Below are 14,290 nucleotides of genomic sequence, written 5' to 3' on the forward strand. Positions count from 1 at the left end.
TGGCTGGTATTCCTTCAAAGTGTAAATTTATTGAGAGAAGTGAAGCAAACTTAATTTGTTTTTCCCTCTTCCTGTGTGTGCAGGCCTCCGTTTGTGTCTGATGGCAAGGCCCAGACTCGCAGCCAGTCGCCGGACATTTCTCTGTAATTGAGGTGTTTGAAATGCAGAAGATAAAGACGTGCCCGCCTGGATCTTCACTTCTCTGCACTGAGAGGAGGTGTAGCGGCTAAAATCCTATATTTTAGGCTACTGGTTGTTGTGCTTGAAGGCGTTGTTCTTACGTGCGTTCAGTAGAGATTCATCAGGCCGATCTTTAGTTTGACTTATAAAAAGGTCATTTATTGAACAGAACAATGTCCATTGTTTGCTACTTCAATGTAGCTACACGTAAATTCGACCTCAAAACCTAAACCAAACACAGTGGAAAACTGTTGCCTCTTCCCACTAACAACACCTGAACAGAATCACCATTGACCTTAAATACCCATCCCCCATCAGACACACAGAACTCAAAATGAAATTCGCCCCCTGGTGGCGATAAACACAGAAAAGGTTAAATGGCTCCTACAGGAGGTAAACACAGAGCGGAGGCAGGTGGTGGTTTGGGAGAAATAAGCTAAACTTTGTGTTTGCCTTGCCCAGACCGGGATACATTTTTGGTTTTATGTCAGGCGGTGATGGAAGATTTGAAACTTTGTCGTGTTTATGTGATGGTTTGAGTTGTTCCTCTGCAGCTGTGTGTACTCTCACAGACCACTCGTTTGCTGTCCACTCTCCATCCATCTTCACCCCCTCACTTTGGTGACAGACCTCTACTTCTTCCTCCCAGGAATGCCTTTTTTATTTCTGTTGGGTTATTCCAGTTGCAGAGGCAAACATTCCCTCTTTTTTATATATATTTCCTCTTCTGTGCTTTCACCTCTCCTGATAAATCCTCCAGGATTTGGCATGTGCATAAAGCAAAGCGGGTAGCGCATTAATTCCTGGCATTTCGGGGACTTGCCTTTGGCCTCGGGCAAAAATGACGGCGACCACGTTGGTTTGGTCAGTGTTACTCGTTCCGCTCAAAGAGACCACAAGAACCGAACCCGCTTTGAAGAGAAGAGCGCACAAACATGAGCGGGCACAGGGCTGAACCTCTCTACTCTATTTTAATCATTTCTTCCCTCAGAGTCCTTCTGGTTTGGACCCGAGCGCGGATGTTTGCTCTAGACCTGCTGCAGGAAAACTCCACCGGAAAAATTGAGGATTTATCAGCTCAGAGTTAAAAAATGCATTTAATTTTCTGTTGTAAACATAAAAATAATTTACGACAAACTGAAGGAAAGGAAACAGATGAAGAGGTAGAAGTGTGGCGGTGAGATGAGGTCTCCTGAGGAGACCGCTGGGAGGGGTGGCGATGAAGAGCAGAGAAGTTAAAGAGGAGGAGGAGGGAAACTCCCTCCTACTTGTGAACAGCTGCTCAGGATTCACTCCGCAGAGCGTCCACAGCGCGCAGAGTCGTCTCACCTCTGCTGGGAAATGAGAATCGAACCGGGATCGGACCGTTCCTGAGCCGACCAGCGCATCAAAAGTTCTCCTGGGGAATCCCTGCCGGTTCCAACTCCTTCCTCTTATCCTGGATCCAGAGGAGAATTACTCTAAACCTAATGACAACGCTCCCAAATTCCTCTCCAGCACCCACTCATCACTGAAATTGCTCCACATCTTTCACGTTTACAGCTTCAAAGCTTCTCTTTTTTTTGTCTATATTCACTGCAGCTCAAATAGCTTGTAATTATGCTGACTCTCATCATGCACGCCTCTGCTGCTGCTGCGTGACTGAGCGCTGAGGGGAGAGGTGGATTTTCCTTCTGATTTGAGATTAGAGGTAAACAGAGCCGGCGCTCGTCTAAACACCTCAGGCATAAATCTCGGCTGTTTTTGTCTGCGGTGACTGAGCTGCAGCAGTTGGAGGAGAGCGGCGCTCCAGAAGGATGAACCTGCACCAGATCCTGCAGCTGCGGGGCAGACCTGGAACCAGACCCGGCCCTGGACCCAGCTCCACCCTGCTGTTGCCGCTCCTGCTGCTGTCCGTCCTGCTGTGGAGCCAGCAGGCCGAGGCCGTGGTCCACTCCAGCTTCCGCCGGCTCAGTGGCCGCGAGAAGAAGGAAATGCAGAAGGAGATCCTGAACATTCTGGGCCTGCCGGGCCGACCCAGACCGCACCCGCCCCTCAGGCCGCCCTCTTCGGCGCCGCTCTTCATGCTGGACCTGTACCACGCCATGTCAGCCGACGACGAGGACGAGATGGCGCTGAACGGGCCGGGCCTGGGGAGGTACGGGGCGGCCGTGCAGGTCAACTACGCCGCGCTGCCAACGCTCAGCACGCACACGCCGCCGCTGGGGAGCGTGGTGAGCGAGGCCGACACGGTGATGAGCTTCGTCAACCTGGGTGAGTGGCCAAAGGTGGAGACCGGTTCTGAGTAGAGGTCCGATTTTGGACAAAACAATTTTTTTATTTTGTCTGAAATGTTGCTAAGTACAGCAAGAAAGTTGCTGAGTTGGCAACAGTGGGTTGTTAACTACTATAAACTGTAAACGTGCCAACATGACCTGGTGGGCCGGTCCGTCAGTCAGACATGTAAAAGCAGAGCAGAAGAGAACAGCAGCTGATTTTTAGATCTTTCTGAGGAAGATAAGATTGTTGGAAAAGATGGACTTCACATAAAAGATCACTGATCTCCCAAAATGTAGGAAATTGGCGCAGATAAATGGTTGCACCCCTAGTTCTGACAGTGGAGATAACCGACCTTTTAACATTTTGATGGGAAATCAGAATTGAATGCAACAATAATTAGACAATAGATCAATAAATCTCATGATAAATTAAGACAAACTATTGTTTTTCTCTCCCTAGATGACAAAAGTCTTCAGTCTGGTTCTTTGTTCTCAACTTCCCCCTTTTTTTAAGGGATCATTTTGTTTACCAAGACTTCATGATTATTTTATTTGTGTTTGTTTTGCATATTTAAAATGTATTCCCATTCCAGTTTTAAATGTTCGTTAGAGTTTAAAGTTTATTGATCTTTGAGTAGAATAGAATTAAATGTACTTCCTAAGGAGAAATGACTTATTTGCTTGAATTAAGTATATTCTATTCTGTTCAGAGATCAATAAACTTTAAATTCTAATGAACATTTTAAACAGGAAGACATTTTGAATATCAAAATAAACAGAAACAACAAATAAAATGAATGTCAGAATATTTTGTATGCCATTATTATATTACTTGAAAATGTTTTCAAAACATTATTGTTTATCGCGATAACTTGAGGTACAATTTATTGTCCTGCAAAATTAGTTATCATGACAATCTTACACAAGCCTATGTTTGCTTAAAGCTGCAGTAAGGAACTTTTTAAAGTTGCTCTTTGATACCGCTGCAGCTTTTCCCGTCAACAGATCCTGTTGGGAATGTTAAAGCTAGTTAGCATAACCGCCGCAGATAAACGGTTTTCCTGTAACGGTAAGTTGTTTCTCCACTATTAGCATATTTAGCAGCACGTTCATGGGGATGATTTACAGCGCTAAGACTCTCCTCCTGGCTCAGATTGTTTATTTTTGCAGGAAAGACATTAATCTTTTCACAGATTTATCTCATAACAAACTGTTACCACATGGTGGCAGTTTTAACACATTTTTATAAAAGTTTCATACTGCAGCTTTAAATCTTATAGACTTATGGAACCTAAAAGATTTGTTTTAAATAAATGTTTTATTTGTTTACTCTTTTCTGTTTGCCAGTCAACAGAATCTTGAAACTGAATTTAAAAAAGTTTCTGAATTGAATCGTGAACATAGACACTGAAAGACTCGCACCTCCACAAAAATTGTTCAGATTTTAAAACAAACTTCTTGTTAAGCCTGTTGCAATAAGCAATAAACTGCATGATAAATTAAAATGAGATCAATAATTGTAATTGTGATATTTTTTAAGAGAGATTTTGTTTAGAGATATGTCAGAATCCATTTTATGGACTGTTTCTGTCATATGCTTTTGTTTTTATTGCTGCTATTTTTTGTTATGTTTTTATTTAGATATTTAAAATATCTTTCAGTTTAAAGTTTATCAATATATTACTTGTAAATGGTTTCAAAACAACATAATCACTTGTCGCAATAATTTCTGGGACAATTTATCGTCCAGAAACATTTATTATTGTGACAGGCCAACTTTGTTGCCTTTTTATTTAGTTTTCTCAATGATAAGCTGAACAATTAAAATTTTTATTAAAATAAAAGAAATCTGATTTTTGTAGAGAATGGATCTGTAATTCATTGTAGATAGAAAACATAAAAAAGCACAGTTTAAAATTTGGATGGACCGCCCGTAATCTTCCAGAGGGCCGAAAATGGCCCCTGGGCCACACATTAGACACCCCTGGATTAGTTTGAACCTCAGAGTTTGATCCCCTTTGAGTCTTGAAGGTAAATTTATACAAGACGTCTCCAGGAATTGTTTTTAAAGGTCTTATTTTTAAAACATTTCCAATTCTTTCTGAATTTTTTATTTTTACCTTAAATGTCTATTTAGCAGCCGCTCGTTAAATTGTTTCACCTCTGTCATGCTTTAATGTCTTTATGCTGCATAAAGACATTGCTATCATAATAATAAAAATGGATTTTATTTGTAAAGTGCTTTTCTGAAAACTGAGATACTTAACAGGAATCAAGTAAAATTGCAAACAGAAAACTTAAGTACATCAAACAAAATCATTAAAGGAAAAAAAAACGTATCACCGGACATTAAAAAACATTTGAGCATAAAACAAAATTTTCACCACATAATGCTAATGCTAGTTAGCATATCCACCTATGATTGAGGATAAAGTTGTTTCTTCACCTTTAGCAACATGTTCACAGGTTGATTGACAGCGCTAAGACCCGCCTCCTGGCTCTGATTGGTTGTTCCGACAGCAGTAGCAGCACATATGTTTCTCATGTTAGCTCTCAAAACATAGCGACACTATTAACAAATATGTTAAATAAAACTGACATACTGCAGCTTTAGGCGGTTTAATAAAACATCAGTTTGGTTTTATTTGTGGTCCTAAAACTTTTTAAAACTCTTAAAACAAAAACGTTGAGCTAAAGTTTGTCATAAAAATGAGCGCGATGCGAACTGGTTTCCAGGTTTACGTTAAACTCAACTTGTTGCATCATTCTGGTTCTGGTGCGTCTGCCGCCCAGAACCTGTTTGGACCTCAGGGAGTCCGTCAGAACCGCTTAGCGGTCTGGTCGATGCCTATCTGTGTTAGCCTGAAAGCTAAACATCCTCTTCCCGACGGCTTCCTTCCTCCGGCTCCTCCGGGATTCAGACGCAGACTTTATCATGGGAATAATTTGTCTCCTCTCCAAGCTTTTAGCAAAAAGGAAATTCATCAGTCGACTCTAAAAAGAAAAAAAAACTCAATAATTTGCAAACGATTGTTTCCCTGCAGAAAACGTTTTCTAAGGCTGAACGCGGCTGAACGCAGCCGGCGGTGGAGGCGGGGTGTGGGTTTCTGTATATGTCATGGGAAGAAACAGCTGGCGGGAATTAAAGGCCCCACTGACACACAACGGCCCGGATCGAGATGAAAATGCTTCTGTGGAGGAGCGTCTCTAAAAATACCGGGCAGGCCTGTAATTAGTGGTGTGTGTGCAGAGCAGCTGCTGCGGTCCACAGCAATAAGTGTCTCTAATTACCAGGCAGAGCTGCTGCTGCAGCCGACCAATCAGGGGGCTCGACCTGATCATCCTCGTTTATCTGCGCTTTAATTTATGATTCTGCTTCTGTTTAATGTTTGGATCCCAGGCAGAAGATCTGAAACTTGCTTGTGGATTTAAATTGCTCTGCTGGTTGTGATGAAAAGCTGAAGCAACGTTCTGTTATCAAAGAAGCTTTATTTTAGTTTTGACTCAGATTGAACTATAAAAAGTCCAGTTTTAGTTCGGGACGATCAGCTGTTGTGGTTGGTTTCGTGTTCATATTTAAGAGATTCATAAAGAGACTGGAAAAAAAATGTCTGAAATTGCATATTTTCCAGGTCAAGTGTGGAAAAATATTTCTGTCCTTCTGTCTTCATTCAGCCATTCATTTTGTCCACCAACTGTCCTCTGTTTGTCCCTCTGTCCATCCTCCTCAGCCTGCAGGCTTTACAGTTTTTAAAGTAAGACTACAGTAGAAATATCTATCATTTGGTCTCTAAAACAAATAAATGTTTTAATTTAGTTAATTTAATTAAAACCTCTAAAGTCAAATTTTATCTTCTGAGTCATCATTTTTATTTGATTTAAATATTTCCCATCTCTTCTAAAAAAAGAAAGTTTGGCTGCAGAAGTGCATGAATGTGGTGATTTCTAGTGTTATCTTTAAAAAGTCTCTTCTAAATTTGTATTCCTGCAAACGGACAGCTTCAGTGTTTCTTTGTATTTTGTTTGTCTTAAACCCAGAAACCTTTGACCCTTTCCTCTCCCTTTGCAGTGGAGCAGGAGCGCAACCTGCTGCAGACGCGTCCGTACTGGAAGGAGTTTCGCTTCGACCTGACGCCGCTGCCGCAGGGTGAGACGGTGACGGCGGCAGAGTTTCGGATCTACAAGACGCTGACCGTCGGCCAGAGAGCGAACCGGACGCTGCACATCTCTGTCTACGAGATCAAACGAGAAAACAGGAACAGGTAGATCCTCCAGCTTTACTGGATTCTTTGTGTTTTTATTGAACTTTAAGACTTTATAAAGCTGAATAATCAGCATCTTCTTATCTCTGAATGTTTTGATTGTGTGAATAAAAAAATCAGAATAGAGGCTGTAGTTGTGTTGCCTATGGCGCCATCATCTGGTGTTAGTGAAAATATGTAGCTCATTATTTGACAGCAGCTCATTATTTGTCTGTGAATAATTATTCTCATTATTGTGTTTTTGCAATGTTGACTAAATGGATGCATAAGATCCTGAAAGGTGCAGATTCACTGAAGAAACAGGAAATCTTACCGTGTTTGTTTCCTCATTTCCAGTAAAACATTTAGCATAGCTGAAATAAGATCAAATTAACTTAAAAATAACTTTTCTGCATATAGGAGTTTGTTTCAAGTCAATAATTCCTTAATATTTATATTTTAAAACAAGTAATAGTTCCATTGGCAGATTATTTCACTTCTAATATGGAAAAAATATGTTTTTCCCATATTATTAGTATCTTTATCAATATTAAGGAATTATGAACTTAAAACAAGCTTGTATATCTTGAAGAAAAAAATTACTTTTAAGTTAGTTTTGTCTTATTTCAAGCACAGTAATATGTTTGCACTAGAAACTAGACCAAAAATACTTGGTAAGATTTGTATTTTTGCAGTGAATTCTGGAACAAACAGTAGATTAAGTAGTAAAAACATTTTAAATGTTCCGAAACAACGATAAATTGAAATTTATATTATGATGAGAAATGTTCCGAATAAAGATAAACGTCCACATTAAAAGCTTTAGTGCGCCGTATTCGGCCCCTGGGCCTCGGGTTTGTTTCTCTGATGACGTTTGGTGGTTCTGCTCCTGCAGAGAGTCGGAGCTGGTTCTGCTGGACATGCAGTCGGTTCCCGCTGGACAGGAGGGCTGGCTGGCCTTCGACGTCACCTCCGCCTCCAACCACTGGCTGCTCCACCCGCGCAGCAACCTGGGCATCCGCCTCTACGTGGAAACGGAGGACGGTGAGGCCATCGACCAATCGCTCCGCAAATTAAAACGAGATCTGTGATTTCCACTTGCTTGATGTTTTTTTTTCTCTTCCTGGATGATAAAAGTCTCCAGCCTGGTGATTTTGGCTGAAGAACGTTGTAAAAAAGCCAACATTTCAGTAAAAATATCTGGAGGTTCTAATTATTATAAAAACTTGGTTATAAAAAGATAAAAAAAGATTTTCCATTGAAACAAATTTGTATCATTTTTTTAACTGCAGCTAGGGACCACAAAAAAACAGTCCAAAGGCCACAAATGGCCCCAGCGCCACAGTTTGGACTCCCCTTGTTTACACCATCTTTTTGTTTTATAAAGTTCAGATTTCAGTCTCGACATGAATGTTAACTTTTCCATTTTGTGGGTTTCCTCCATCAGATCCAACCAGTTCTTTAGCCTCAGGTTGAAGACGATTTTTAATAAGTATCCTGACCGGGTTCTAGCAGAAGTTCTGGGTGTTTCTGATTCTGAGCGGCGTTGCTCTCCTTCCAGATCGCACGCTGTCGGCCAGCTGGATCGGTCTGGTGGGCCGCAGAGGCCCGCGCTCCAAGCAGCCCTTCATGGTGACCTTCTTCAGGGAGAGCCAGATCCCGTGTCGGCCGACGCGCGCCGTCCGGCCCAATCCCAGGAGGAAGAAACCCAAATACGACCTGCCCATCCCCACCATCCACGGTACAAACCTCTCCGTTAGGAGAACCCAGGAGTCTTTAACTTGGTTCTGTTCGGTTTAAATCTGGGCCGGTTTGCTTCTCTTCAAGGTCGCGGTTCTGTGAGTAAAGGTCAACCCTGCAAAAAACACGAGCTGTACGTCAGCTTCAGTGACCTGGGCTGGAAGGTGAGTCGAACCACAGAAACATCAGAACATTTGGTTCTTCTGTTGGTCCAGAACTTCTGTACTGCAAACTTAGAGTAACTAAAGTACAAATTAACTTCATTTGTGCAGATAAACTTTCTAAATTGGTCCATCGTTCTCCACAATTTTTTATTTTATGTGTAAATGTGTTTAATTTCACGATATTTGGCCTAAAACCGACTCAGTGCTGCCCTCTGTAGGTCAAACTGTGGCTACTGCAGTTAAAGTTTCCTATAATGTCACATTCCTGCCATCTCACTCAGACACGCCCCCTAGTGGCGAGTCAGGAGTTAGAATAGGAAGATTAATCTGTCATTGAAATAATTAACTGGAGAATACAGATAAATAAAAAGGTAATTTGCTAAAAAAAAACCCCAAAACATTCAGATCAGTAATTAAAGCAAAAATGTCCAGAAGTATCTGATTACAACAACCCAGATTATTTTCTTCCCATCAGGGCAGAATAATAAAGTATTTTTGAATTTGAATTATCTATTTGAGAATTTATTGTTTCTCTGAAATCATGCTGAACTCGTGTTTGGTTCTGTTCAGGACTGGGTTCTGGCTCCGGCCGGTTACTCCGCCTACTACTGCGACGGTGAATGCATCCATCCAATGGGCGCCTGCATGAACGCCACGAACCACGCCATCATCCAGCAAGTGGTCGGTACACAAACACACCGAAACATTTCTACAGATTAGTTCAGATTTGGATTATTTGCCACATTTAAATGTTTCAGACTAATTTTACATTAGCCTGAAACAAACATTTAGCGATTGGTCGATGGCCTCACCGTCCTCCGTATTTAATTCTGTTACATTTAACAGAATTAAATACATCTGAATAAAAATAAAAAGCAGCTTTTCAGATTCATAATGGCTACACGGAGCTCCTATCAAGAGTAAATTTCACATCAAATTCTTGTAAATTTTATGTTTTTGTATTAAAAGATGTTACGTTGACAGGATATGTAAAAATATTACGGGAAAACATTGCCAGTGGATCGCTATTAAACCCACAATTGAAAAGAAAAAAAACAGCTACAAAACCATCCACTTTTTTAAACAATTATTTTTTTCTATTTATAAAAATATGGCCATATTTTTATTTGATTTTTTTTGTTTTGGAAAAATATAATAAAAAGCCATCTTTTAACCACCGGCTGCCAATATTCAAACATTTATTTAAAATGACTCCTATCCATCCAAGAACAATAAACAACAACAAACCTTTAATGGCGTCGACGGTAAAAATCATCTGATCATTAATCAATAACGTTTTGTGTTCTGCAGGTCCACCTGATGAAACCGGACGAGGTTCCGTCGGCCTGCTGCGCCCCCACCAAGCTCAGCTCCATCTCGGTGCTTTTCTACGACGACAACAACAACGTGATCCTGAAGAAGCATCGCAACATGGTGGTGAAAACCTGCGGCTGTCTATGAGAGGAAGAGGAGGGCGCCCTTCCTCCCTCTGCCCCCACATGAACTCTGATACGGCGGGTCGGTTCGCGCTTTAATCGCTGCTTTAGGATCCAGAGGCTTCAGCTTGTTGCTTTCACATAGATTTATTGCAGGCATTCAGACTTTTATCTATTTAAAAACAGATTTAGTTTTCTACAGAAGACATTATTTTACTGTAAAAAGGATAAAAACATTAGATTTGTGCCAGATGATGATTACAGTACTGTTCCAGTTGCTGCTGAAGGTCAACAGGCAAATGATGCTTTCTACAGTTTGATGCCTCGTTTCTTTTAAAATGTTTTTGTATGTGAAGAATCTATTAAACTGTAATAGTAGTTAATGGTGATGCTTTATGTATAAAAATCTTAAAAAGTTGAATATATTGATTGCTTTATTGAAAAGGTTAAAAAAAACAAAGTACAGTGAAAACATTAATTCAGTCTTTGGGGGAAATTTTTTTACATGAAATCTACTTTTTGTTGCAGTGGAAGAATATTATAATTGGTGGAAAAACTGAAATCTGTTACACTAAAAGTTAGTAACATGTAATAAATATATATTTTTTAAACATGGAGGATAAAAAGGGGCTGCTGGTGTTTGTCTGCCCAGGTTTCTGTTGTGCGTCTCCCCTGTTGTCCTCTGAATACTGACAGGTCCCGAGTTCGTCAACATCGCCCAGCAACGCAGCCGAGTCATCTGTGGTCATCGTGTTTCTGCAAATAACAGGAATGATTCAGAAAAAAAAAAACATCCAAGATATAAATCTGGATAACAGAATCCTTTTCCTCAAACAAAAGTATAAATAAAAATATTTTCAAACAATGGCATATCATCACCTTCCTAAAATAACCCGTTACGCCTGAACGTCGGCCAGCTCCGGAGGCATCGGGGACTTGGGGTGTTTGCTCTCAAAGTGCTGCTTGAAGGTTTTCGGGTCGGGCATCTGGGTCTGAAAGATCCAGAACAAACAGAAGAACTTCAGGTTTAAAGAAATGGTTCACCAGTTAAAAAAATAGAAAGAGGAATCATCTGTCTGGAAGTTAAACCACTCATGGCTCATTTTGTCTAACAGTTTCTGTAATCAGGTCTGGGTTTTGAAGAACTTGTTGGTACCGACCCGACAGACGGGGCAGGTGTGGACCAGCGCGGCCTTGGCGGCAGTTTTCTGGTCGGCACCATGAGATTTCTTCTTCTCTGCTGCTTTCTTTGCGTTCTTTTGCTGGGACTGAATCTTCTGCTGCCCACGAGCCATGGCTCTGCGCTTCAGCCTGAGGAGGAAGAGGAGCAGCGACGTTAAAGGAACCTCGTCACCAAACATAAAGACATGAACGCTCTGGAAATGCTATGTTCAAACTGCAGTTTGGTAATAAAGTTCAATATAACATTTAATTAAAAGACTTTTTGTTCCTCACTTTCTAAAGTTAAATCAAAATTACTTGTTTTAGGTCAGCTAGTCACCAAAATTATTTATATTTGCTAAAATGTCAGAAAACTTGGCGGGAAAAATTTTTTAAGAGATTTTTTTAAACTAAACTTTCTTAGTATATTTTGTTCAAGCATTTAATTTCAGCAGGATGGTTATTTTATTTTATGACCATGATTTGTTTGGATCATTTCAATTTGATGAATATTTAATATTCCTAATCACTCAATACGTTATTAATCTGTGTAACTTGTCTTATATTTTATAATTGCCCAAGTTATTTAAATTGGTAATAAATTACTCATATCTCCAAACTGTTGGAAAAAAATGTAAGTCACTTAAAAATGTTTGAAAATGTTTGAATTTTACTGTGGTGAAACAAGTACGAACCCTGAGAAGATAATTTATTGGATTTTCACCAAAAGGTTGAAGGTAAGTCTGAAGTTTACATTAATGCGCAATCAAAACAAACCTTCAGCAGTAAAGATACTTAAAACTAATGGTGACAAAGTGATCTAATTATAACAAAGGATTAAAATTTGTGAAAACATCCTAAACATGGGAATTTCTCCATTTGTGTGGCATTAGCAACCTTTTCTCCAACTGTAAACAGCTTAATAAAATAAATATGAAACATTTCAGACCACAGGTTGAACAAAACTGCTAAATCTTTCACACATTTTTGTCAACTCTTCGAAACTGAATTTGCAGTTAATTTCTGGAAATTGTGAAGCATTACAACAAATAACAAATCCAAAAACTTAGAACGTAAAAAAGATTAAGCAAAATACAGAGCTGTCATCCTGCTGATGATCATTTAAAGTACTTTGTTTATAAAGCACTTTTTAAGATAAATATAAAAAGTGCTTCAAATAAACATACAGAAAACAAGTTTCAGATTTGAAAATACCTCCGCTTAATCAGACTTTTTTTTAACGTCTTACCATCAAATATTTCATGTCGGACACAATGTAACATCTATATCAGTATTTATTGTTCTTATGTAACATTTATGTTATCAGAGAAGCTTAATTTTTGGGCTTTAACGAGCTGTTAATCTACAATAATACAAATACAACTCTTCATGTTAGAAACTTACTTTTGTTTGATTTTCTGATTTATTCTAATAATTTAAAGAAATACAGATTTGAATAAACATCAAATACTGTCCTTAAGCTACGATTCAGACACCAACTTCAGGGAGCTAAGTAAGCACCGAGACCAATAGAAACCCGGCTAGCTGTTTAACTACTTTTATCCGCTTTGAGTCATTCAAGCCCAGACGCCTGATGCTGTTTTAACATAGAAAATGTGATAAAATATCTAGTTTGGTAAAAACTACCGCGGCTCAAAGCCGGTTTTTTTCCCAACCGGCGCCGCCTTGAAGCTAACGCTCCTAGCTTAGCAGCGCTAAAGTTTCATACAGCTCAAAGTTAGTTTATAGCACAACATCTTTACGTTAAAATGATAGCAGTGGACGTGAATGTTAATTTCAAACCGGAATAAAGTTTAACCGGAGCTATTAAGATAGTAGAAGCTCACAAACTCGGTGAGGTTTACCTTGGAGAGTCGACTCCGTCTTCACTCTTTTCGTTGCTTTCCTTCTTTGAGAGAGGAGGAGTTTCCAGCGAACCCAGAAACCACGATCAGGGCCCTCTAGCTGGACGGAGGTGGAACTGCAACCTAGGTCTTCCACATAAATCCAGCCTTAAAAGACCGTTTAGTGGCACAAATGTCACTAATGACCCAAAAATTTGACTTAATTTTTCATTCGTTTTAATTCCAGAAATTTAAGACTTTAGTCATAGAAAATACCTTTGATCTTGTAAATTTACAATTCTTCACAGGACAATTTATTAGAATTATATCTAATGGATTTTCTTTATCTATTTATCCAACCCACTCAGTTTCTAGAGTTTCTGATGAAGAACTCTAAGATCAGAAAAATTTAAATTACATTTCTGTCCAATGATCCAAGATGTAGTCTGAAATCAAAAGGTTCAGAAAAGGAAACACTGTATATGCCATTAGGAAACTCTAAAAAAAACTTTAAGAAGAAAACAGGCAGAGAAATGGAAGCAGACAAAAATGGGTCCAAAAGTTTAAATTCTCCGTGAGAAAATCCATGTTTTAAATATCAAATCCATATAAATTCAATAAATTTGCAATTTAGAACTTTTGAAATGATTCAGACGGACATTTTAAACACAGTTTCACCACTTTATTACAGCAAATGAGTCGATATCGTACACACAGATAACAGAGACGGACAGCTTTGTGTTTTTCTCTCCTTCAGCCTTCGCCACTTGAACAGTCCCCCGGGTCAGAACCAACTTCAACAGCTTATCACAGGAAAAAGAAAAAACAACGAGCAACACGTCAGATTAATAAAAGATTTGAGGTAATGTGAAACATTTCTGTAAAATACTGTGCAGTATTTTAATATTGCAGTCTGAGACGGCGCATGGTTCTGGTCCAAAATATCACTAACTAACCACTTCCTGTCTGAACGGCGCCACCTACAGGCTGGAAACTGTTAATGATGAGAATTCTGAGTGAAAATGTTTTGAAATTCAGCCTGAAAATCCGACATACATAAAGTTCCTGCTGCAAGAACGCATAATTCTAACAAAATAAAGAATTTAAAAAGTTTACATCAAACTGTATAAATAAGTAACCAAATAATATAATAGCATAACTTTGGGCACAGAAATGTAAAGAAACTGTTGCATGTCGATGCAGACCTGCATCTTTATATTCCTGTCAATATTTGGTCCGTTTTTAAATATGTAATTAACTTCATAT

At 39.4% G+C, this 14,290-nt stretch overlaps 2 protein-coding genes across 2 annotated transcripts; one reads left to right on the top strand and one right to left on the bottom strand.

Annotated features, from left to right (window-relative positions):
- The first annotated feature begins 620 nt into the window (after nucleotides 1-620).
- bmp8a (bone morphogenetic protein 8a) lies at nucleotides 621-10,203 on the top strand. The gene is made up of 7 exons (XM_032580107.1): nucleotides 621-2,433; nucleotides 6,508-6,700; nucleotides 7,575-7,723; nucleotides 8,241-8,420; nucleotides 8,507-8,583; nucleotides 9,154-9,264; nucleotides 9,895-10,203. The coding sequence occupies exons 1-7, from the start codon at nucleotides 1,977-1,979 to the stop codon at nucleotides 10,042-10,044; spliced, it is 1,317 nt and encodes a 438-aa protein (XP_032435998.1). The 5' UTR covers nucleotides 621-1,976; the 3' UTR covers nucleotides 10,045-10,203.
- Nucleotides 10,204-10,435: 232 nt separating this feature from the next.
- Nucleotides 10,436-13,178, bottom strand: LOC116730702 (zinc finger protein 706). The gene is made up of 4 exons (XM_032580108.1): nucleotides 13,046-13,178; nucleotides 11,180-11,330; nucleotides 10,899-11,011; nucleotides 10,436-10,775 (listed from the first exon to the last, which is right to left on the bottom strand). The coding sequence occupies exons 2-3, from the start codon at nucleotides 11,312-11,314 to the stop codon at nucleotides 10,916-10,918; spliced, it is 231 nt and encodes a 76-aa protein (XP_032435999.1). The 5' UTR covers nucleotides 11,315-11,330; nucleotides 13,046-13,178; the 3' UTR covers nucleotides 10,436-10,775; nucleotides 10,899-10,915.
- Between the last annotated feature and the right edge of the window lie 1,112 nt (nucleotides 13,179-14,290).

This window comes from Xiphophorus hellerii, chromosome 13 (genome assembly GCF_003331165.1).
Source record: "Xiphophorus hellerii strain 12219 chromosome 13, Xiphophorus_hellerii-4.1, whole genome shotgun sequence".
Taxonomy (NCBI): Eukaryota; Metazoa; Chordata; class Actinopteri; order Cyprinodontiformes; family Poeciliidae; genus Xiphophorus; species Xiphophorus hellerii.

Bases quoted from the DNA above. Each gene is read 5' to 3' on its own strand.
- bmp8a (XM_032580107.1), top strand. From the start codon at position 1,977: ATGAACCTGCACCAGATCCTGCAGCTGCGGGGCAGACCTGGAACCAGA. The intron at 8,584-9,153 runs GTGAGTCGAACC...GGTTCTGTTCAG, and splicing joins TCAGTGACCTGGGCTGGAAG to GACTGGGTTCTGGCTCCGGC. The intron at 9,265-9,894 runs GTCGGTACACAA...TGTGTTCTGCAG, and splicing joins ACGCCATCATCCAGCAAGTG to GTCCACCTGATGAAACCGGA.
- LOC116730702 (XM_032580108.1), bottom strand. From the start codon at position 11,314: ATGGCTCGTGGGCAGCAGAAGATTCAGTCCCAGCAAAAGAACGCAAAG. The intron at 11,012-11,179 runs GTCGGTACCAAC...TGGATCTTTCAG, and splicing joins ACACCTGCCCCGTCTGTCGG to ACCCAGATGCCCGACCCGAA.